Consider the following 23,961-nt stretch of genomic DNA (forward strand, 5'->3'; position numbering starts at 1 on the left):
TGGATCTCGGTGAGTTCGAGGTCAGTCTGGTCTACAGAGCAAGATCCAGGCCAGGCACCAAAACTACACAGAGAAACCCTGTCTCGAAAAACAAAACAAAACAAAACAAACAAACAAACAAACAAAAAAACCCAAAAACTAAGGTAAATTTTGTTTTTCTTTTTTGAGACAGGGTCTCACTATGTAATTCTGGCTGGCCTGAAACTCCCTACGTAGACCAGGCTGGCCTTGAACTCACGAAGAATGTTGCAATTAAAGGTGTGTGCCAGCAATTCTGGCTTTATTATTAACAACCTCATTCCTCTTTAGGAAATCAGTACTTTTAGGATTTAGGAAATCACTGATTCAAATTTTAAAAACCTAAATATACACTGCCTGATAACAACCAAGAGTCATTTTAAGCAGCCATTTCCACACACTTACACCATTACAGTATTCCATCTAAATACAGTGTGGCGGCCGTTTCCACACACTTACACCCTTACAGTATCCCATCTAGATACAGTGTGGCGGCCATTTCCACACACTTACACCCTTACAGTATCCCATCTAGATACAGTGTGGCGGCCGTTTCCACACACTTACACCCTTACAGTATCCCATCTAGATACAGTGTCGCAGGCCTGGGAAGGTGTGGAGAAGGACAATGGAAATGGAGACAGAGCAGTATGGAGGGAGAATAAAGTTCTGACTGCCTATCTGCCACGAGTAGCCAGAATAATGGAAAGAACTGTGCTGTGCACAGGTAGGGATGCTACAACCTGAAGGTACACAACTCCTGCCGAGCTGGGCGGGGCATCACTTAATGCTATGAGAAGTACCTGAAAAGCCTGCCGAATGCAGTGAAGTTTGGCAAGAAAATCACTGTCTCCCAGGCACTCCAGCATTTCAGTTCTATATAATAAAGAGCAGAGAGGAACTGTTAAGTTTCATTCGAGATCAAGCCTTCTACAAATCTGGACTTGAACAGGGCTTCACCACAGGACCTTAATAGAAAACACATGTCCTCTGCATACTGACAGACTGCGTAAAAAATTTACTTGGACCAAAAATGTATTTTTCCCATATTCATAAGCATTATTTAATAACTGTCACACAAAAAGAGCAACAGCACCTTAATACATTATTTAAAAATAATATATTAGGCTCTAAAGTAAGTTATTAGCCATTAGCTAAACTGGAATACTACCTCAGTACTCTGGAGGAAATTTTTCCCTCTTCAACTAGATGCATAGCTTCTTCGTAAAAAGGGCAGCGGCAGAAGGAGTCCAGGCTGTAGCTGTGCCGTACCTCTCTGTGTTCCGTGAGCTAAGAATACAATGAGTTACACTGAAATAAGAACTATAAAGAAAACCCTAGAATCTCCATATTACCAAAATATGCTAAATGTGACTAAACCCACAAAAATCACTAACATTTTATCTAACTAAAACCTAAATTCATTTTACTTCAAATTTCAGTTGTTAAAGTTCAAGGTGAGCCTGGACTAACATAGGCAAGCTCCTGTCTCAACAAAAGGCAAACAACAAAAGCTCAGGCATTGGGCTGGAGAGCTGGTTACAGGATAACCACGGTGTGCTCAGTTCCCAGCACCCACCAAGGGAGGCTCAGAACTCCTTAATTCCAGCTCCAGGGGCATCGAAATCAGTAGTTCTGGCTTCCATCGACACTTGCACTCACATGCACGTATCTACTCACAGATACACACACACACACACACACACACACACACACACATAGTTAACAATAGAATCTTTTGCAAAAATTCAGTTGTTAAAAAGAGTAGAATTGCTGGGCGGAGGTGGCGCACGCCTTTAGTCCCAGCACTCGGGAGGCAGAGGCAGGCAGATCTCTGTGAGTTCGAAGCCAGCCTGGTCTACAGAATAAGTTCCAGGACAGCTAGGGCTGTTACACAGAGAAACCCTGTCTCAGAAAATTAAATAAATAAATGAACAAAAGAGTAGAATTAGTTGGGCATGGTGGCACACACCTTTTATCCCGGCACTCAGGAGGCCAACCTTGCTACATAGTGAGTTCCAGGCCAGCCAGAGTTACATGGTGAGACCTTGTCTCAACCCAAATGAGCGGAACTTAACAAGCTTAGTTCATTTTGAATCTAACTACTTAAATCCACAGGGTGTGCAACAAAGCAGAGTGACTGACGAGGAAGAGGGTTTTTATCATCTAAAGAACACTTCAAACTCAGTGGCAAAGCCTATGAGAACACAGAAACAGACTAACTTGCTGTCGGAGGAATTCTGTCTTATATGCGGCTTTGGTTAGCTTTCACGTAACTCAAAGATAGCTAATGCTCGTAAGACTCTACGAATAGAATCTAACAACTCTAGAAATAAAATTCCAGTCTGACAGTTCAGTAAAAAACAACTGCAAGTACTATTAGATGGCCAGCTACACAGAAACCTTCTGGAGTAATTTTATTTTCAATACTAAGTAATCCACTTACTGGGACACTTTCTTTTTTAATGATGCTATGGGGAGAGAACCTAGGGTCTGTGCACAGTAAGCAAGCCCTCTCCTTCCTCAGTTATATCCCTAGGGTCTGTGCACAGTAAGCAAGCCCTCTCCTTCCTCAGTTATATCCCTAGGGTCTGTGCACAGTAAGCAAGCCCTTTCCTTCCTCAGTTATATCCCTAGGGTCTGTGCACAGTAAGCAAGCCCTCTCCTTCCTCAGTTATGTCCCTAGCTCTAAACTCTTAAAAATGGTATTACTGAAATTTATTTCCTATGCCATAATCAACCCTGGTAAAGTGCACAGCTTGCTGGGCTCTGGAACACTCAGTTATGCAACCAGCAGTGCTTTCAAGAACATATTTGTCCCTCTACCAAGAGGCCTCTTTCCCATCAGCGGTCTCCCCACTCTCCTCTCCTTGTGTCTGGAAATCATTACTTGGAAACCACAGTTTCCTACTGAGAAAATGACATATGAATGGAATTAGCCAGTATGTGGCCTTTGTGTTTGGCTGCTTTCATTTAGTGTGCTTTCAATGTTCTACCGTGAGTTCACTCATTTTTATGGATCAATAAAACTCAAATGCATGGGAGCTGAAGAGATGGACCCGTGGTCAAGAGCACTTACTGTTCTAATAGAGGACCTGGTTTCGGTTCTCAGTTCATACACTAGGCAGCTCACAACCACCTGTGACTAGAGGTCCAAGGGATCCACTGTTCTCTTCTGGCCTCCATGGACACCAAGCAGCATGTGGTACACATACATACATACATGCAGGTTACTCACGCACACACATAAAATAAAATAAAATATGTAGATAAATCTTTAAAAACACAAAACTCTGGTGAGTGGACATACCACATTTTGTTTATATTTCCTCAGTGATGGACACTGGGTTTTCCCACTTTTGGGGGATCATTAACAGGCTGCTATGAATATTTGTGTACAAGTTCAAAAACACATATGTTTTCATTTTCCCGGTATATAAAAATAGAAGGGTCAGATGGTAAGTCTGTGCTTTACTGTTTGAGGAAACCCCAACTGTTCTGCAAAGTGGCCATGCACGCTCCCAGCCACCACCATCCACGTTCCCAGCCATCATCCACGCTCCCAGTCACCACCATCCACGTTCCCAGCCACCATCCACGCTCCCAGCCACCACCATCCACATTCCCAGCCACCATCCACGCTCCCAGCCACCACCATCCACGTTCCCAGCCACCACCCACGCTCCCAGCCACCACCATCCACGTTCCCAGCCACCATCCGTGTTCACTCATCTTCTATAACCGCTTTCCTACCTTTATTATAACAACTAGAGCAGATGAGAACTGATTTGCATTCCAATATGACTGATAATATTAAGCAATTTTTCATCTTATTGGCCATTTGTATATTCTCTTTGGGGACATGTCTATTCAATTTCTATTTAATTTGCCCATTTTTACATTAGGCTACTTACCTATTTAGTATTTAATTGTAAGAGTTCTTTATATAGTAGACATGCAATACTTTTTTATCAGATACATAATCTATAAACATTTTTTTCTTGTTTTACTATCTTTATATGATTTTGGTGTCTTTGTGGATAGCAGATCTCTGTGAATTTGAGGCCAGCCTGGTCTACTTAGGGAGTTCCAGGACAGCCAGAGCTATATAGTGAATCTTGCCTCAAAAATCAAAACCAAACCAAACCAGAAAGAAGACAAATGCGGAGAACCCAGCTGTTGGAAGCTGCCACACAGGTCAAACTGTGACTGTTCTTTCCTGTGGTGGCTGAGCGATGGTGCAGAGACTACATGGTAAGACTTGGCTCTTCAGCTCCTGAGAGACACCTGAATAAAGGGGAGCGCCACAGCTCACTGCTCCTCGGAAGAGCCTGCCGTTATATGAATAAATGCCGTCTGGACTGGCAAAGTCTTCTCAGAGGTCTGGAATTTTTGTCTTCGAAAATTTATACCAAAATATTCTCACTGTTTCTCTGGAAGAGCTTTTCCGTCTTCTTCCTCGTGCTTAGGATCAAATCTTGGGCCTTGCACATGGGAAAAGCATGGTATTCAGGAGCTGCAGCCATAGCCTCTGGACATCTGCACTAGAAACTCCAGAAGCACCTTTGCAGGCTGTAGCCGCATTTCACATGTAACTGGTGCAGTGTTAAATGCTTTAAAGTAAATGATCTCACTCATTCCTTCCATCAGATCGAAAGTTGTGTAAGACTACTATTAGCAACATACAGGCAAAGGAGCAGAGATTTACATGAACAGGAAATGTGCTTTAAGTCCTATAAGCAAATCACTGAATTTAAACTCAGACATAATATTCTAGAACTTAGGCTCTTTTTGCTGTGTGTGCATGTGGAGGCTGAAGATTAATGTATGGTATATACCTGGATCATTTCCCCCTATTTTCAAGACAAGGTCTTTCACTAAACCTGGAATTGCTGCTTTAGCAAGACTGGCTGGCCAGCAAGTCCCAGGATCCCCGTTTCTAGCACCCAAACTCTGGGCTTATAGGTGCTCACACCTGCACTCCTGACACAGGTGCTCACACCTGCACTCCTGACACAGGTGCTCACACCTGCACTCCTGACACAGGTGCTCACACCTGCACTCCTGACACAGGTGCTCACACCTGCACTCCTGACACAGGTGCTCACACCTGCACTTCTGACAGGTGCTCACACCTGCACTCCTGACACAGGTGCTTACACCTGCACTTCTGACAGGTGCTCACACCTGCACTCCTGACACAGGTGCTCACACCTGCACTCCTGACACAGGTGCTCACACCTGCACTCCTGACACAGGTGCTCACACCTGCACTTCTGACAGGTGCTCACACCTGCACTCCTGACACAGGTGCTCACACCTGCCCTTCTGACAGGTGCTCACACCTGCACTCCTGACACAGGTGCTCACACCTGCACTCCTGACACAGGTGCTCACACCTGTACTCCTGACACAGGTGCTCACACCTGCACTTCTGACACAGGTGCTCACACCTGCATTTCTGACACAGGTGCTCACACTTGTACTTCTGACGCAGGTGCTCACACCTGTACTTCTGACACAGGTGCGCTCACACCTGCATTTCTGACACAGGTGCTCACACTTGCACTTCTGACACAGGTGCTCACACCTGAACTTCTGACACAGGTGCTCACACCTGCATTTCTGACACAGGTGCTCACACCTGCACTCCTGACACAGGTGCTCACACCTGCACTCCTGACACAGGTGCGCTCACACCTGCACTCCTGACACAGGTGCTGGGCTGGAACTCACATGGTCATTCTTGTGCCTCAGGCACTTAACTGAGCCATGGCTCCAGCCTCAGACCTTCCGCTCCCAGTCATCTCTACTACCTTGATGCCTTATCTAAATGTCACAGAAGCTGTCACAGCACCAGCAACAGCCAGGCTAATATAAACATGTGGCTTAGGGCCAGAGATGGCGAGTGGGTAAATGTGCTTGCATCAGGGCTGATAACCTGAGGTCGAGCCCAGGACCCCTTAGAAGGAGAGAACCAACTTCCTCAAGCCATCTCCTGACACCCTCAGGCTTGCATGGAGTTCAAACTGAGGTGATGGGGAAGGTGGAATTTAAATGTCTCGGCAGTTTATGGTAGAACAGTCACAAAGGAGCATACGGCTCCCTTCCTACAGAGCTTTAGCCCTCCTCTCACTGTCCCAAACACGGCTGCACTCTCCTGGAAACTGGCCAAGATGATTAAAGCAAGAGAGAAGGAGCAAAAGAAGAAACAAAATATCAGATACTACAAAATGCAAATGATTGAAAGAAGGAGGAAGGACGATGGTTCTCTGCAACCAGAGGAAAACCCTTTGGACACTGTGCAGCGTTACAAAGACGAAGGCTTCTTTAACTTTTACTGTAACATTATTTAGGACATTCAGTCTGACCACAGAGAAAAACCAGGTCAGTTCTGATCTCAATACTATAGCACTTACTGGCTAGGAAATAGATGTGGTTGGTGTTGGAGCTGAGACTGCTACATCTTGCAGGCAACAGGAAGTTGACTGACAGTCACACTGAGTGAAGCTTGAGCAAGAGACCTCAAAGCCCACCCCCACAGTGGCACACTTCCTTCAACAAGGCCACAACTCTTCACAGTGCCACTCCCTTTGGGAGCCATTTGCTTTCCAACACCACAGCTGTCTTTGAGTACAACAGCCCATTACCATCTCAATCAGAGAAGGTGTAATTTAATTGCGCATCACTGACCCTCAACAGGGTCAGACCTGTTGAGGTTCCCTCAAAGAGAGGACTGAATGAAGAGTCATTAGGCCTTCCTGGGGTATTCCAGCCGCTCCTCCCTGTACTCCATTCCCATGTCATTCTGCACCAGCTCCATGTGGTTTCAGAGGTGCTAGGGCATACCAGAAAGAAAGTCGTCCGAAGAGGGGCTCTATCCATGCAGCTATGGGGAGTCATCATCCACGCTGAGGTGAGACATCTCAGTGACACAGCTGTATTTTTGGGGGGATGGGTCTCTCACAATCCTCACACGTATTTTCTGGAAGCAGGCTCAATAAGCTCTTTGGTTCAATACCTAACAATGGGGGGAAGTTCTGGAAGCTATAGGAATGGCACATGCCTAGAGTCCCATAATATTAGCACTCAAGAGACTGAGATGGGATGGCTTTCAGTTTGAGGCCAGCCTAGACTATGTAATGGAAGCTTGCCTCAATTTTTTTAAATATTGGAATTATAAAATAATGTTGTTAGTCCAATTATGAATATACTAAAAAATACCAAATTGTATATGTTCAAGAGTATATATTATAGTATCTCCATAAAGCCATTGGTTATGATGAGACAGAATTTCATTATCCCAGGCTGACCCCAAACTTTACAAGAATGGCTTTTAACTCCTGGTCCTCCTGCCTCTTCCTTCCAGGTATGCTGTTTTCCGCCGTCAGAGCAGCTGCACCAGAATCTACTGCTGTTTCAGCCTGAATGCGGCTCTGCAGTAATTGGCCACAGTGGCTTTTCCATCTCCCCGGATACGCCTCGCTACTACTTCCTGTGTGTCTCTCTATCCATCTTCCAGACTCCCTCTGACTCTCTATGATTACTTCCTGTCAACTAGCTGCTGGCTCTGCCTCCTAATCCAAGGTTGATTTTATTTAATTAATGCAACTTCAAACTCAGGGTTCACAGTGTGATCGAATTTCCCCCAAACAGGTATGATTACATTTCTCAAAAAGAACCTTCAGCTGTCACTGGAAACGAGCTAAATCAACGTGCAGCAAAGCTTACATACAGGAAATTTTGTCAATCACTTTGTCAATGATTGGCCTAGTTTATAGAGAAGCGCAGTGCAGTAATTGTTTTATTTTAAACGGGCCAAAAAACCGATTAATTCTGAATAAACCTATCAAGTTATCACATACTGTTTAACTCCTCAGGATTCTGATCCATCCTTCTTTCTTTCTCTCTTCCTTTCTTTCCTTTTTCCTTCTCCTGAAGCAGGATCTCACTATGTAGCTCTGGCCTGGAACTCCATCTGTAGACCAGGCTGGCATTAAACTCAGAAATCCACCTGCCTCTCAGAGTACTAGGGTTAAAGGTGTGTATCATCATGCCCAGCTACATTTCTTACAAAAGAATTTATCTTGTAGCATATTCTGAGTTCATACATTTATACCTTAGAAGCAATGCTAAAATATTTCTTGATTATTGAATCCTTCTTATATATATTCATGCATTCTTTCCTATGAGAAGTTAAAAAATGTATTAAACCTTTGTAATCTAAACAGTAAATTCAAGTGCACCTGATGAACACCTGAAGAGATGTTCTCTGTGTGGTAAGCTCTGGTCCAGCACCTGGTGTGTGGTGTACAGACATTACACCACCACCAACATGTTTCCAAACTAAAAAGTATTTTCAAATTATATATTAGAAAGGAGTTTAAGGAAAATATTCTGAAATTGTATTGTGTTTGGGAATTCTGTCTACATGTGCATCATGTGCGTGCCTGGTACCCACAGAGGCCAGAAGAGGGTGTTGAGTTCCCTGGGACTAGAGTATATTTTATGGTATCTCCATAAAGATATATATTTGGTTGGTTGTTATGAGACAGAATTTTACTATCTCAGGCTGACCTCAAACTTTCCAAGGATGTGGGCCCATGTGAATGCTGGGAATAGAATCTGAGTGTTCGGAGAAAGCACCACTCAGTTCTTAACTGCTGAGTAATCTCTCCAGACTCCAGAAAGAAAATGTTGTTAGGTTACATACCTAATTCCAGTCTCAGGAGGGTAAGGAAGGAGAATTGTGGGTTTGAGGCCAGCATGGGCTATAAAGCAAAACCCTCTCAAGCAAAAGTGAAAAATAAGATGACATAGGCAGGGTGAGAGAGATGGCCTGGTGGTTATGAGCACTGGCTGCTCTTGCAGTGGGTCTGGGTTCAACTCCCAGCTCCCATAGAGTAGTTAAAAACCATGTGTGACCTCAGTTCCAGGGCATCTGATGCCCTCTCCTGGCCTCTGTGGGTACCAGGCACATATGTGATGCAGAGAAATACTTGTAGGCAAAACACACACACACACACACACACACACACACACACACACACACACACACACACACATACACACACACACACACACACACACACACACACACACACACACACACACACGACAACTGAGCTGAATTGTGGTGCAATGGCAAAACTATCTCCCCATGAACATTGAACATATCTTACCTCTGCTGCCGAAGCAAAGAGATCTGCTGATTCAGCGTTCAAGGTGTCTTGCAGACCAAATTCATCCATATTCTCCTTCCCGCTCACATCTGTATCTTTATCTTCAAAGTGAAAAGGTGTAAAGTACAACATTGTTACTCTTTGTCTCTGACACATTCGCTTTGAGTTTAAAAAATAACTATAGTTAAATTATTTACCATACTTGGTAAAATATGTAAACACCAAAACTAGTTTAAAACAATTTATTTGCAAGTGGTCTTGCCTAAATTTGAAATATTGTAAGGTTCATTCAAATCAACTGGAAAAAAAATTTTTGAGAAAGGGACTCAGTATGTAGCCTGGGCTGTCCTGGAACTCAGTATGGAGACCAGGCTGGATTTCTACTCACAGAGATCCCCCTGCCTCTGCCTCTTGAGCTAGGAGTAAAGGCATGCACCATGCAGGTTGTGGTGGCCCACACCAGTAAGAGAAGCTGAAGAAGCAGAGGCGTGAGAAGCACGAGTTAAAAGCCAGGCAGCTACGGAGTGAGACCAAAAAGGCATGCGCCACACACTTGTATTAACTGAATTATTAACACAGTAGTTCTGGCTAATCACCGACAGGAAGCTGCTCCTTATTTGCGTCGTCTTCAAAGGTTGACTTTAGCAAACGGAATAGCCAACGAAGATCAGACATCGGTTTCTCATGTTTATTCTTTTAACTAACCACCTCAGTGGCTTTTGTTTTGCTTGAGACAGGGTTTCTCTGTGTAGCAGGCCTGGCTGTCTTGGAACTCACTCTGTAGATCAGGCTGGCCTTGAACTCACAGAGATCCGCCTGTCTCTGCCTCCTGAGTGCTGGGATTAAAGGTGTGGGCACCAGTGCTTCAGTGGCTTTTTAAACCATGATAAAGGCAACCTTTCTGGAAATAATTTATCTGGCCATACTAGGGCAGGCCGTCTGTTGACAACGCACAACACCCTGAATGTGGGTCTGAAGAGCCTCCATACCATCAACAGGAATCCATTCGATGACAGTACATTTTCAGGTTAAAACTACTTATCTATGTGATTTAGCATATAAGTAATGTACTTGCAAATGCATCATGGGTACAAAAAGCAAAGAATAAAAAAGATTCTCAATCTGTTAAACTTGTCAAACGCTTTATCTCCTTTAATAAGAAGTCAGGAATTTCCTTGGTTTCATTTATTAAAATTTCCATTCTACTAAGTCTTCCTTAAATAAATGTCATTAACTTTGCCAGAAATCTTTCAAATTTTCTTGAGAACCCCTACGTATCAGAAAAACCTTTTGTGATTTTTATTGGGAAGCAAAAATCCAAGACCCATTAATTTAATTTAAATTCAAAAGTTGTGCAACCGATTATATTTTAAGTCCTGTGCAGAACAAAAGGGATGATGTGCAGTGTCGAGGCCTCGGGTGGGTTGTGGGCAACACCCACGGGTGCTGAATATGGTCCCGTTTCATGTTTGCTGGGACAAGTGTTTACATTTTAACTATTTACCTTCTAAGATTTAAGTTATAATGTTTCATATTAGGCTTGTATTAACCTATTGAAAGCACATAACTTCTCATCTTAAAATTCTATCCAGCCAAGTATGGTGGCACGTTGGTATAACCCTAGTGATTCAGGAGCCAGCACGCTAGTTTAACCCAGCATCTCAAAAAAAAAAGAAAGAAATAGAACCCTTCTCTACCTAGCACAGCCAACAAGCCAACAAACAAACAAAACAAACCACCCCAAATCAAACCAAGAGGAAACAATGAAACCTCAGAAATTTATAGTATTCTACTAAACCAGAAAATAAAATAAGTGTCTTGGTACTTAAATGTTTGTTATTACTTTGCCTTTACGTGTGCCTGAATAAACTTATGTGAACCATCCACATGGAGATGCCCACAGAGGTTAGATGATGGTGTTGATTTCCTGGAACTGGAGCTACTGGTAGCTGCGAGCCATGAAGTATGTGCTAGGAACCACGCCCAAGTCCTCTGGGGGAGCACTTTTAACTGCTGAGCCATCTCTCCAGTCCAGTTGTTTTACACTTCTATAAATAGTTTCATAACTGGCAAATGGTACCTTTGGACACTCAATTATGGGAGAAATTCCCATAATTTTCATTTCAGTACATATAAGACACTTAAAAAATGCAAACACACACAAATGCACACACAGCCATGCACACACATGCACACCCACACATACACATACATGCACAGAAACACACACATATGTAAGCACATACACATACTTGCACACACACAAATGCACACATACACACGCATGCATGCAAACACACACATATGCAAGCACACAGACATACACACACTTGCACTCCACGTCTGCACTTGAGCTGTTAAGAGTTGGAGCTTTGAAGCTTTTTTTTCTTATCTTCCATTGTTAGTGCTGCTGGTGTAAGAAAGTACAACTCCATTATGGCGCAGCAGCTTTAAAGCAGGATTAAATTTACAGTCTGTGAACTGGGTTCCACGTGCCTGTTGTCATTGTCTCAGAACACCACTTTTATCCAGAACTACTCTACATGCACATCTTACACGGGGACTGTTAAGCCTGTTGAGCTTCATTTGACAGTAACGAGCCATTCAGTGTCATCTAGATCAACTACGGTTGTACTTTACTGAAATAAAGAAAAGAAAATTGAACAAGGCTGACTCCGTTCCAGAGGGGCTAGAATTACTCACTGAGTCTAACCCTGCTGTGGCAATGCATCATGAAAACATCGCCCACACTCTAATAGACTGGAATGTTTGCTGGACTCAGACAGAGTTAATAACGCACCTGAAGGTCACTCAAGACTGCTGTCCTACTGTGTACCCAGCCTGTTGGTATAGCCTGCTTTTAAAAGAACAATGTTACAATCAACCTTATTGCCTTGGATTTCCCGTGTAACCAACGTTTACAACCTAAGCTAATGCACAGCTGTGATCTCAGTTATGAACCATTCCATGCCCTGACAGGGCCATGTATGTGTGTCATGATAATCGTTTGCTGGAAACAGCAAACAGCCTTTTAAATGGATGTCTATGATATATGGGGTCAGCCGCAGTCAGTGACTTCATCCCTTGTGAACTTGTGTAAAGTATCCCTCATGTGGTGTTTTCTGTGCTGTCCAACAAATGCAGAGCAATTTTAGGGACAGACACATTCAGACATAGATAGACACACATACACAGTGACTGATTCACATGTGGCCTTCAGGCAGGAACAGACAAACATACAACAGACAGACGATAGAAGGCATAGGGAAAGTGAAGCAGAGAATTCAAATCTGGGCTCACTCTTGGTTAAATGACACCAAGGGGAAGTGCTTTGATCTCTCTGCAATGCCGACAAATTATTGGTGACTCTGAGTTCATCAGTAATGTGCTCTATCTACGTGCCGAAAACCACCGACTGTGACTCTCATTTCAGTGGTTGTTAGGATTCCTGAATGGCAGCTTAACGACGAGGAAGAGAAATAACACATCTGCTTCTTGGATGAACCAATAAAATGTATAGAGAAGAAAGCCAAACTCACTGTTTTCACACACCCAGTTAAAATGTACAACATTCTTTCTAAAGAGTCTCAACTCTTGACTGTGCCGCCCAAACACAAGGATAGCTTAAACATTAAAAACTAAAGCTTTCATCTGAGCAGTTTCAGAAACTGCTCACTAAATTTTCCCTATTGGCTGTCTTAATTAAAGTTTTTATTTTACTTCATTTATTTATTTTGGTTTTCCAAGACAGGGTTTCTCTGTCTAGTCCTGGCGGTCCTGGAACTGGCTCTGTAGACCAGGCCGGCCTCAAACTCATGGAGTTCTGCCTGCCTCTGCCTCCCAAGTACTGGGATTGAAGGTGTGCACCACCACTAAAGCAAGTTGGCAAGGAAGGGTTTATTTGGCTTACACTTCCACATCTTAGTCCATCACTGAAGAAAGTCAGGGCAGGAACTCAAGCAGGGCAGGAACCTGGAGGCAGGAAATGATGCAGAGGCCATGGAGGGGTGCTGCTTACTTACAGGCTTCCTCACTCCTTGTGGCTTGCTCAGCCTGCTTTCTTACAGAACCCAGGACCGCTACCCCAGCAATGGCACCGCCCACAATGTCACGGGCCCTCCCCATCCACCACTAATGAAGAAAACGCCTACAGGCCTGTTTACAGCCCATTTGTTCTGTTCTCTCTCTCTCTTTCTTTCCTTCTTTCCTTTCTTACTACCCCCCCCCCCCCCCCAACCTGCCCTGGACAAAGTGGCTTTATTTGAGAGCCAGGATCACAACAGGACTTAGGAATTAACATTGGGCCCTTCTTGCCATCTTCTCTTCCTCCTCTTCCTCCCCCTTCCCCTCCTGTTTGGACACCTTGGAGTGTGACCTCTCACTTCTCCAGCACAAGCCAAGGAACCATGAACTTCATCTCCCAGCATTCAGCCAGCTACTTCCAGAGTGGTCAGGGCTTCTGTGCCACACTGGCCAAGGGTGGCCTCATCCTCCAGCAGCGGGCTTGCCGAGAGCACAGCATGATCTTCCAGTGAGGACACGTGAGCTTTCATCTGGGTGACTGTCTCCTGGCTAGTCACCTCCAGGTTGTATCGTTCCTGGGCCCAGGCAAAAACGCCCAACCCATGGATGTTGCTGCTGCCACCACAAAGATTGAGTCATGAAAGAGCTACAGCCTGTTTTTATGGAGACATTTGCTCACCGAAGTTCCCTCCATTCTCATGACCCTAGCTTGTGTCAAGCTGACCTAAAACTAGCCAGTACAGTGGAGAAATGCCACTGTACAATGAGATATCATTACACACCTACCAGAATGTCTAAATTGGAAAAAAGAAGTGGTCATTTTTTTTTTCCTTTTACAGGAAAGGAAAGCCTAATGCACCAGTTGGGAATAACAATTGGTACTAAGTACAGAGTGTAAGGGTGTGGGGCTGGAGAGATGCTGGCTGCTCCTGCAGAGGAGGTTCAGTTCCCAACACCCACAGCATCTCACAGCCTTCTGTAACTCCAGTTCCAGGGGATCTGTCTTAGTCAGAGTTCCTGTTGCTGTGATGAAACACCATGGCCAAAGCAGCTTGGGGAGGAAAGGGTTTATTGGGCTTACACTTCCCCATCACTGCTCATCACTGAAGGAAATCAGGGCAGGAACTCAAATTCGCAAGCACCTGGAGGCAGGAGCTAAGGCAGAGGCAGTGGAGGTGCTGCATACTGGCTTGCTCATCATGGCTTGCTCAGCCTGCTCTCTTATAGAACCCAGGACCCACCCACAATGAGCTGGGCCCTCCCTCACCAATCACTAATTAAGAAAATGCCCAGGCCTGGAGACATGGCTCAGAGGTTAAGAGCACCGACTGCTCTTTCAGAGGTCCTGAGTTCAATTCCCAGCACCCACATGGTGGCTCACAACCATCTGTAATGAGATCTGGTGCCCTCTTCTGTATACATAATAAATAAATAAGTAAGTAAGTAAGCAAGTAAATAAATAAAAAGAAACTGCCCAACAGGCTTGCTTACAACCCAATCTTACGGAGGCATTTTCTTAATTGAGGTTCTCTCCTCTCAGATGACTCTGGCTTGTGTCAAGTTGACATAATAATTATGCAGCACAGGATCCAAAGCCCTCATCTGGCCTCTGAGTGCACTGCACATATGTGGTACACATACATGCAGGCAAAACACTTATAAACATAAAATAAAAATAAATCTTAAGCAAGTTTAAAAATGCATCCCTTGTGACCTAGCAATTTTATACCAGATATATTTTATATACATGCATGATTGTAGGCATAAACATCCTCCCAAATTGTCTCATACACAAGGTAGTGTTGAAAGGGTTAAAACCATTAGTTTAAAGGCAGACAGCCTGCACTAAAGTCAGGACCCTATTGCTTATTAGCTGTGTAACCTTGAGAGAGTTCACCTTCTCTGTTTCTCAATGAGTTCATGTAAACACAGGAGCAAAATCTACCTCTAAGTATCACAAGAATTAAATGTTAGGTCTATAAACATCCAAAGTTAGCAATTCATAAATGTGTAACTTTAATAAACTCTGTTTTCTGGCAACCATTGCCTAAACATATAACACAGAAGAATAAACCAATCTGTGGTCTTGAAGAAGCAGCTTTAGCAGAGAATGTTTTTCTTCTTTCGCTCCCCAATAATTCATACAGTTCTTGAGAGCATCAAGGACATTAAAAGCACTTAAATGTCGGTTCATGTATACTAACATTTCTTATTTGTTGTTATAAACTGGTAATTCCCAAGACATGAGAACCACGGTTAACATTAATTTCATTTGGGTCATTTTGTCTATAATAAGACTTTAACATGTTTTTAGAGCCCTGTTAAATTTCTGATGTTTCTAATATGGAGACCTAAATTAACTATGAGAAATTAATTTATAAGCCTGAAATATACAGCTTAGAAGTCCTTAAAGTGTCCCACAAACGATGATCACATGTTAATGACGTTCTACAAATTATCCGTGGTCACACTGGGTCTCAGTGGAGTAGCTTTTTTGTTGGGTTAGTTGATTGGTAATCTCTAAAAAAAAAAAAAGCTAATCTAAACATTTAAGATGTTTTCTGCTGTCTCTGTCACCAGGAACTTTAAAAAGATTCATGCAGAGACACTGATGCGTCCTCTGGAGGAGCAATAACACCAGGATGTTTAATTTTAGCCCAGTCATCCTGCCGTGGGCCAGAGATCTGACTGGACCCAGCTTTCCTCCTTCTCCCACAACCTCATAATTCATACATTACTTAAGGTTTGTCCAAAGAAGGGTTTTCCTTTAAAGTCTTGGGTTTTTTTCTTTGTTTTAAAGGACGGAGAGGGAAAGAAAGCTAGAAGCCTTTTCAGCCTTGACCCTGGCCCTCAGGCCTTGCTTTATTTCCTACGATGAAGCCAAGTGGGTTTTCTGTGTCTCAGTTCTGCTGTCCTGGGCACATTCTATTCCCGTCGCTGAGATGGCCCTGGTCTATTTTAACCTCTGCAGACGCTGGTGGAAATTCCAGGGATGCCTCTCCTCTTTTCTAACTCCACAGAGAAGAGGGAGCCTGCCTGGGGTCTCACTGTCACCTGACTGCTGCTGGCTAGTCTCCAGAGTAGACTTCACTACAGCTTGGAACCTTGTCCTTTCTCCGGTTTTACTGAAAATGGACAAGTTCCTGATGCCAACAAGTATTTTTTAGTCTTAAGCTGTTCAAATTATCAGCTGTCTAGGAAGCTACTGTGGCTCTTGTGTGTGTTTGAGGGTTTGTTGTTTGTTTGAGACGGGGTCTCACTATGTAGCCCTGGCTGGCATAGAACTCATTATGCAGAGTAGGACAGCCTCTGCCTGGGATTGAAAGCATGTGCCCCATACCCGTCCTCTTTTGTATGACAGTCTGCTACCCATATTGTAAGCCACCTCCACCCCGATTTTAAGATGCTAGAATATAGAGTTTGGAAGAAAGAACAAAGCTGAATTTACAAGTCAAACATGATTTCAGACAGGGAAAGACTGAGTCTGAAATGCTTTCTTGATTTACCCTTGAGTGGGCCTCTGTATTGCCAAGAGTAGCACTGAGCTCCACTGGCCCAAGACCTCCAGGTTCTGACTCCTACAGCTCCACCTCCATGAGAAGATGAACACATGGACAGAAACAGCTTGCCAGCATGGCACAGTGCAAGAACAGATTGCCCTCACAGTTGTGTCTGGCTCCCTATTTATCAAGACAGTCCCACACCATGACGGCACCACAGCACAACTGTGACTCCTAACTGGGGAGTGCAGCTGCCGACACACACCGAGGAGTGCAGGGGAAAGAAAGGGGGCACCCAGAGTGTAGGTGGTAGCATTCTCTCTTCCTTAAAAGAAAAATGACTGAAATAAGATATAATTAAGGCTAGGCAGAGGGGCACACACCTTTAATCCCAGCACTCAGGAGGCAGAGGCAGGAGGATCTCTGTGAGTTCTAAGTCAGCCTGGTCTACAGAGGGAGTTCCAGGACAGCCAGGGCAACACAGAGAAACCCTGTTTTGAAAAACCAAAAACCAAAACCAAAAAAAGAATGAGTTTGCAGTTAAAGAGCTATAGACCTTAATAGGGCCAGTAGATATAATCGGTCTGTAGACTGCACAAAGGCCCTGGCCAAAGGGACAAGTAAGGACAGAAAATAAGCCAAACACTAGGCCAACTTCCTCCTGGGGGGAGGTGATGCTCAGCCTTATGTGGACCTTTTCCTACTACTACAAAAGCTGTATATGGCCGAGGGAAGTCCTCAACAGGTAAACCCCAGCTGTGAAGATACAGCTTGGATTAGGACCAAGGGCAGGCATCAGGCCCCCCCTTGATTTCTGGCACCCACAGTGACTATGACTGTACCGGTCTTCTCTGAACCTATTCTGACATGCAGAAACGACGCCGGCTCAGCTTCATTTTCTGGTCTTACTCTGTTCTCTGAAATTAGGACTAGGAGTCATGACACGAGGGGAATTACTAACCACATTTCTCCAGTGTTGTGTCATTTACTCTGTTTATTTAGAGATCTGAGTACAGAACTTAAGCCTGCAGTTCAGATCACACCCTAAAAGTACAGCCTCAGAGAGGGTCTCTTCCCGTCACAGAGCTCTGCAGGAAAGAGGAGGACACCAGTCTCAACTTTGGGCCCTTTGATAAGAGGAGAGTCTGAGGTATTTCTGCTCACAGCCAAGCTCATTCAGTGTTTCTGAATGTTCTATCTGGCTACTTACCAAAACTGAGAAATCCCTCTCCCCTGGACAGGAAGTCCCATTTTATAGTTTCTGGTTGTTGCTTTCTCTGCCACAGAAATTTGTGTACTTAGTACTAGACTAGAAAAAATACATTTTTATTTTCCCTTAGAGGAATGTCCATCAACTCAAAACAAAAAAACAAAACCCAAAGAGACACAGGCACGTCTACAAACAAGGTAGCCACAGAAAGGAGGAAAATACTGAGATTATATGAGCTATAGACCTTCCAGTCTCCTTCAAACACACGGATTTTGACTTGACATCAAAAGAATTTTCAGTGGCTCATTTTTGTCTAAAGAAACAAGTTCCTGCATGACTTCCCTGGCCCTCCCTTCTAGGTTACCCTTCTGTGCACACTGCATCCACAAAAAACTCGTGGCCCAAACCCAGTCTCTTCTGGCTCCCTCTGCTAGCAATGTCCTTTACTCAGCTCTGTCTCTGGCAGACCTACTGTCTGTTTTCAAGCTACTCCTTCCATGAAACTTTCTCTGAAGTGCGCCAAAGAACGTTTACACGCGTTTTCTTCAGTGTTTCCACAGTGCTTTATAAACACAGAGCAGGGCTTATTCCACTGGACAGTGTAATCTGTAATGCTTCTTACATACCAGACTCTACTTGACTAAAACTGCAGTTAAGAGCTTCCTTTTTTTCCTCTGACATCTTTATGCCATGCTCACTCTACACAAAGAAATGACATGTTTAGGCTGTGTGTGCTGGAACACTCCTGTAATGTCAACATGCAGAAGACATGGTCTTTTTTTTTTTTTTTAAAGATTTATTTATTTATCATGTACACAACATTCTGCCTGCTTGTATGCCTGCACACCAGAAGAGGGCACCAGATCTCATTATAGATGGCTGTGAGCCACTATGTGGTTGCTGGGAATTGAACTCAGGACCTCTAGAAGAGCAGCCAGTGTTCTTAACTTCTGATCCATCTCTTCAGCCCCCAAGAAGACATGCTTTTTACATGTATTTATTGTGTATGTATGTATGCATGTGTATGGGCACATATGCCATGGTATGCCTATAGAGCCAGAGGACAGTTTGTGGGCTTCAGTTTTTGCTCTCCACCATGTGGGCTCCAGGGGTCCCAAGTGGTCAGGCTTGTGCCTTTATCCACTGAGCCATCTGGCCAGCTCAGATCTTGTTTTTAAGGCCAGTCTATGCTATACAGTACTGTGGGATGTTCTGTACGCTGTGAATGTGTTGCTCTGATTTGGTTGATAAATAAAACACTGATTGGCCAGTAGCCAGGCAGGAAGTATAGGCGGGATAAACAGACAAGGAGAATTCTGGGAAGTGGAAGGCTGAGTCAGTAGACGCCAGCCTGCCGTCCAGGAGCAGCATGTAACATGCACACAGGTAAAGCCATGGAACACATGACAACATAGAGATTAACAGAAATGGACTGAGTTTAAGTGTAAGAGCTAGTCAGTGGTAGGCCTGAGCTAATGGCCAAGCAGTTTTAATTAATATAAGCTTCTGAGTGATTATTTTATAAGCGGCTGCGGGGTCCGTGGGACTGGGCAGGACCAGAAAAAACTCAGTTACCATACAGTGAGGCATCCATCTTAAACTAATCAAACAAACAAACTAAACAACAAAAGAAAAAAATGTTTTTCTAAATATGTATTCCAGACCTAAGATCCTTAGTTCATTATGCTTAAAAAACAGATCGGCAGGCGTTGGTGGTGCACACCTTTAATCCCAGCACTTGGGAGGCAGAGGCAGGTGGATCTCTGTGAGTTCGAGGCCAGCCTGGGCTACAGAGTGAGTTCCAGGAAAGGTGCAAAGCTACACAGAGAAACCCTGTCTCAAAAAACCAAATAAAAATAAAAATAAATAAATAAAAACAGATCTTATGGAGGCCTAATATCTAAAGTATGCATCTTTTATAGCAACACTTTTGAACAGTAAAACATTCCTGGTTTCTTTTTAAGGCTTAGATTTGTTCCTACACATCAGTGTAAAAGAATCTCAAAATCTTTGCATCAGCCAAAAAAATGCCCCCCAAAACAAAAAAATACAGTCAACATTGATCATATTCATGGTTCTAGAGTTGCTTCTAATATTGATGCTGCAATGCATACTGTTATAAAAAAAGTAAGCATATAAAATGTAAAGCCTAATTAATTTTAAATGTAACTATGGATTAATAAGCCAGAGCTTTATTCATGTAAGCCCTATCAATTAAATAATGTCCACGAACTCCATATGTTATGAATCACGCTTATTTTTAAACTGGCATTAAATCCAAAATTGGGTCCTACACAAAGAATCAAGAAAGAAAGTGGAGAATATATTGAGCTGGAGTGTCTCAGGGTTACAACTTCTCCAGCACACAAGCCCCTGCACTTGATTCCTAGCACAAGAGGGAGAGGAGAGACACTACTAGTTCCTGAATAGTTTATGTGATTCGCAGTCTGAATAACTCTACGATTCATATCACTACCTAAAATAAGCCACCACTGAAACAAGTAACACTCTACCAAAGCCTGAACTGACATATACGCAGTGGCAGATGTGTGATACAAACTCACACACATTAAGCCAACAGAAGGAACCTTTCTTAAGTGGATGTCATTCCTGGGTGTCAGGCTCTAATCTTATATCCTACTAATCCCACAGTTTTGTGATCAACTGAAAAATAGTTTCTATCAAAATATATGAAAGATAACACAATAATGAAGATAATAAAGGTTTCTATTTACTCTAAGATATAGACACACTTTTCTTGTATATTTGGTATATGAAAATTGACATACTTATCATATAGACATATAGAGAGAATAAAAACAGTATTTCTGAATCTACAATCCACTTACTTGTACCACTTTTTCCAAAGTTTCCAAGATTATTTACTTATTAAAGAAAAATGTAATTATGTAGATGACTATTATATATCTACTACTTGATATCTGTGGTATTTGAGTCTGTAAATGAACCCACAAATCCTCAGGAATAGCAGCAGATAAGCCAAGAATTAACTCACGTCCCAAACCAGATCTGTTTACTTTCAAGTTCTTTATCTTAGGCTCTTGAGCAGGCAAGCTCCAGTTACAAGATATGGAAAGAACAGGCAGGCGGGGAAGCTGAGGGAATCGTTCTGGAGGGAGCTCTGGCTCCGAGCCAACACTAAAAATACACTGTATTATTCGCCAATTGTTTCATATGAGGAAGACTTAACTGGTCAACCAGATTACGTGCAACCGAAGACCTGGCCCGCTCTTACTTCACTGAATCACATAACACAAAAGGTGCATGGTAAACAGTTCAATAAATACTTGCAAATTTGTTCACTTACTTTTCTTATGTTTATTTACGGGTTTGTGCACGTGGGGGTCAGAGGATAACCTGTGGGGGTTCAATCCTCTCTTCCCAGCATGTGGGATTCAGGGGTTGGCGGGATTCAGGGGCTGTACATGTGTCAGGCTTGGCAGCCTGCAAGCACCCATATTCTCTGAACCATCCTGGTAGCCAACAAATTGCCTTGTTTTTTTGAGACAGGTTCACTGTGTAGCCCTAGCTATCCCAGAACTCCCTATGTAGACCAACCAGACTGGTCTCAAACTCGGGGATCTACCTCCCTCTGCCTCCCAACTGCTGCATTAAAGGTATATGTCACCATGTCTAACACAGACCAGAAAATCTTAATGTCACCATCTTATCTACTGATCCAAGTGCATGCAAAAATCACCTGCTTAAAAAAAATCATCTGCTAAACTCTGAAATGTGAGTTTCACAGTTTCTCAACCTAAGGCTTCCTCCAGCAGGTCTAAATCAATATCAGGAATATGCATTGTGTAAAAACAGCAAGGGACTTGTTTCTTTCTCTTGCCACAGTCCCCCTAAGTAGTCCAGACTGGCCTCCAACTTTAGTCTTTGTGTGCCCCTCTGCATGGATGCCAAGATGACAGTGATACACATCTTTGATAAGACTCACAGACCGAGTGATGTCTATAGCTAGTGGATGTGACATCAGGTACTGAAGAGCCCAAAGTGCAGAGCCCCCGAGGAAGCACCTGTCCCCCACCTGCCTAATGGATTAAAGATGGGTAGAAATACATTTAACCGTTCTGCTGCATTTCTTTGCAAGCCTTTGTGTGTTCCTGAGCATGTGTGTGTGTTTGCAGGTGTGCACTCATGTGTGCAAGCTTAGATGTGGGGCCAGAAGTTGATGGCAGCTATCTTTGCAAATCATCCTCTATCTTTCATTTTATCGTTTAAATTTGTTCTTTGACAATTTTATACGATTACATAGTGCGTTGTGTTTCCTCTTACCTTCCCATGCTCTCATTTCCCCTCCTCCGTACAGGTCCCTTTCCCGGATTCATGCCCCACCTCCCTTTTTTTGGTTTTGTGATCCACTGATTTTAGCCATGACCTGCTGTGTGGGCAAGTGTTGGAGCCTTGTGAACTCCCCACTTGGTACACAATGGAAAGCGATAACTGTCCCGTACCCAGAATCAATCCGCTGCCCACAGTTCAGCTGGGAGGGAGAGGGTCCCATGAGCCCCTCCCCATCCACGATTGGTGGTTGACTGGTCGAGTCTCACGCAGGCCCAGTACAGGCAACCACAGCTGCTGGGAGCTCCTATTTGCTAGGGCTGTGTCATGCCCTGACAATAGCATTTCCTGTCTTCTCTCCTACAGCTCTGACATTCCCTCTGTTCCCTCTGCTGTCCTGTTCCCTAAGCCTTGGAGGGACTGGTCTAAGTACCCTGTTTAGGGCACCTGATTCTTGGAGTCAGGGCTTCTCTCTGAACCAGGAGCCCACAGATTAGGAAAGCTAGCCATGGAGCTTCAGGGCTCTGCTTGTCTCCACTACTCCAAAGTTACGGGCCCAGATCAACCCAGCTGGCTTCCACATGGGCGCTAGGGATGCACACTGAAGTCTGTCCTACCAAGCACGCTCTCTGCTTGCATTTCAAGTTGCTTCTCCCCGGGGAAAAGTGTACACTGGTGAACCCTGAGGACTAGACCCTCTCTAAGCAGCTGGGGAACACAATGTAACCAACTAGTCACTGCACAGCTCTGACTGTGCTCCAGGGCTTGCAGCAAGGTCTGGGCCTGCAAGCTCATCACTGCTGTGCAGAACCTGACCTCACTCTTCTAAACTAGACTGTAAGGAGGAGTCTCAATAGCAAGGCTGGATGAGTACCACCAAGACTAAGACAGGGGTCTCAATAGCAAGGCTAGATGAGTACCACCAAGACTGTAAGACAGGGGTCTCAATAGCAAGGCTGGATGAGTACCACCAAGACTGTAAGACAGGGGTCTCAATAGCAAGGCTAGATGAGTACCACCAAGACTGTAAGGAGGAGTCTCAATAGCAAGGCTGGATGAGTACCACCAAGACTGTAAGACAGGGGTCTCAATAGCAAGGCTAGATGAGTACCACCAAGACTAAGACAGGGGTCTCAATAGCAAGGCTGGATGAGTACCACCAAGACTGTAAGGAGGAGTCTCAATAGCAAGGCTGGATGAGTACCACCAAGACTAAGACAGGGGTCTCAATAGCAAGGCTGGATGAGTACCACCAAGACTGTAAGACAGGGGTCTCAATAGCAAGGCTGGATGAGTACCACCAAGACTAAGACAGGGGTCTCAATAGCAAGGCTGGATGAGTACCACCAAGACTGTAAGGAGGAGTCTCAATAGCAAGGCTGGATGAGTACCACCAAGACTGTAAGACAGGGGTCTCAATAGCAAGGCTGGATGAGTACCACCAAGACTAAGACAGGGATCTCAATAGCTCCTGGGTAAGGCTGGTAGGAATTTCTCTCTCATCCAACCTTCTCTCCAGGAGGAAGTTATAGGAAGCCTCACCGAGTTGTTCAACCCAGCTTACAAGAAAAGGGGGTTAAAAAAAAGTAATACAATTCAAGAGCCAGGGGACATGAATCAGTCAATAAAATATGAGTCAATACTTTTTTTTAAAAAAAGGAAAGAAATGGACAAGTTTGCTGGAGTTTGACAGAAAAACAAGGCGGGCAAGCTGGAG

The 23,961-nt window shown here is 43.9% G+C and overlaps 1 protein-coding gene across 6 annotated transcripts in view; it reads right to left on the reverse strand.

Annotated features, from left to right (window-relative positions):
- Miga1 (mitoguardin 1) overlaps nucleotides 1-23,961 on the reverse strand; it is an 87,281-nt gene that overhangs the window by 15,578 nt on the left and 47,742 nt on the right. For all 6 annotated transcript variants that reach the window (XM_052730978.1, XM_052730979.1, XM_052730980.1 and 3 more), the window contains exons 8-10: nucleotides 9,201-9,301; nucleotides 1,190-1,308; nucleotides 822-894 (exon numbers count right to left, since the gene is read on the reverse strand). In XM_052730978.1, coding sequence (XP_052586938.1) covers nucleotides 822-894; nucleotides 1,190-1,308; nucleotides 9,201-9,301 — 293 coding nt within the window. The remainder of the gene's footprint in view (nucleotides 1-821; nucleotides 895-1,189; nucleotides 1,309-9,200; nucleotides 9,302-23,961) is intronic.

The sequence above is a fragment of the Peromyscus californicus genome, unplaced genomic scaffold (assembly GCF_007827085.1).
Source record: "Peromyscus californicus insignis strain IS unplaced genomic scaffold, ASM782708v3 Scaffold_9__1_contigs__length_137607984, whole genome shotgun sequence".
Lineage (NCBI taxonomy): Eukaryota > Metazoa > Chordata > Mammalia > Rodentia > Cricetidae > Peromyscus > Peromyscus californicus.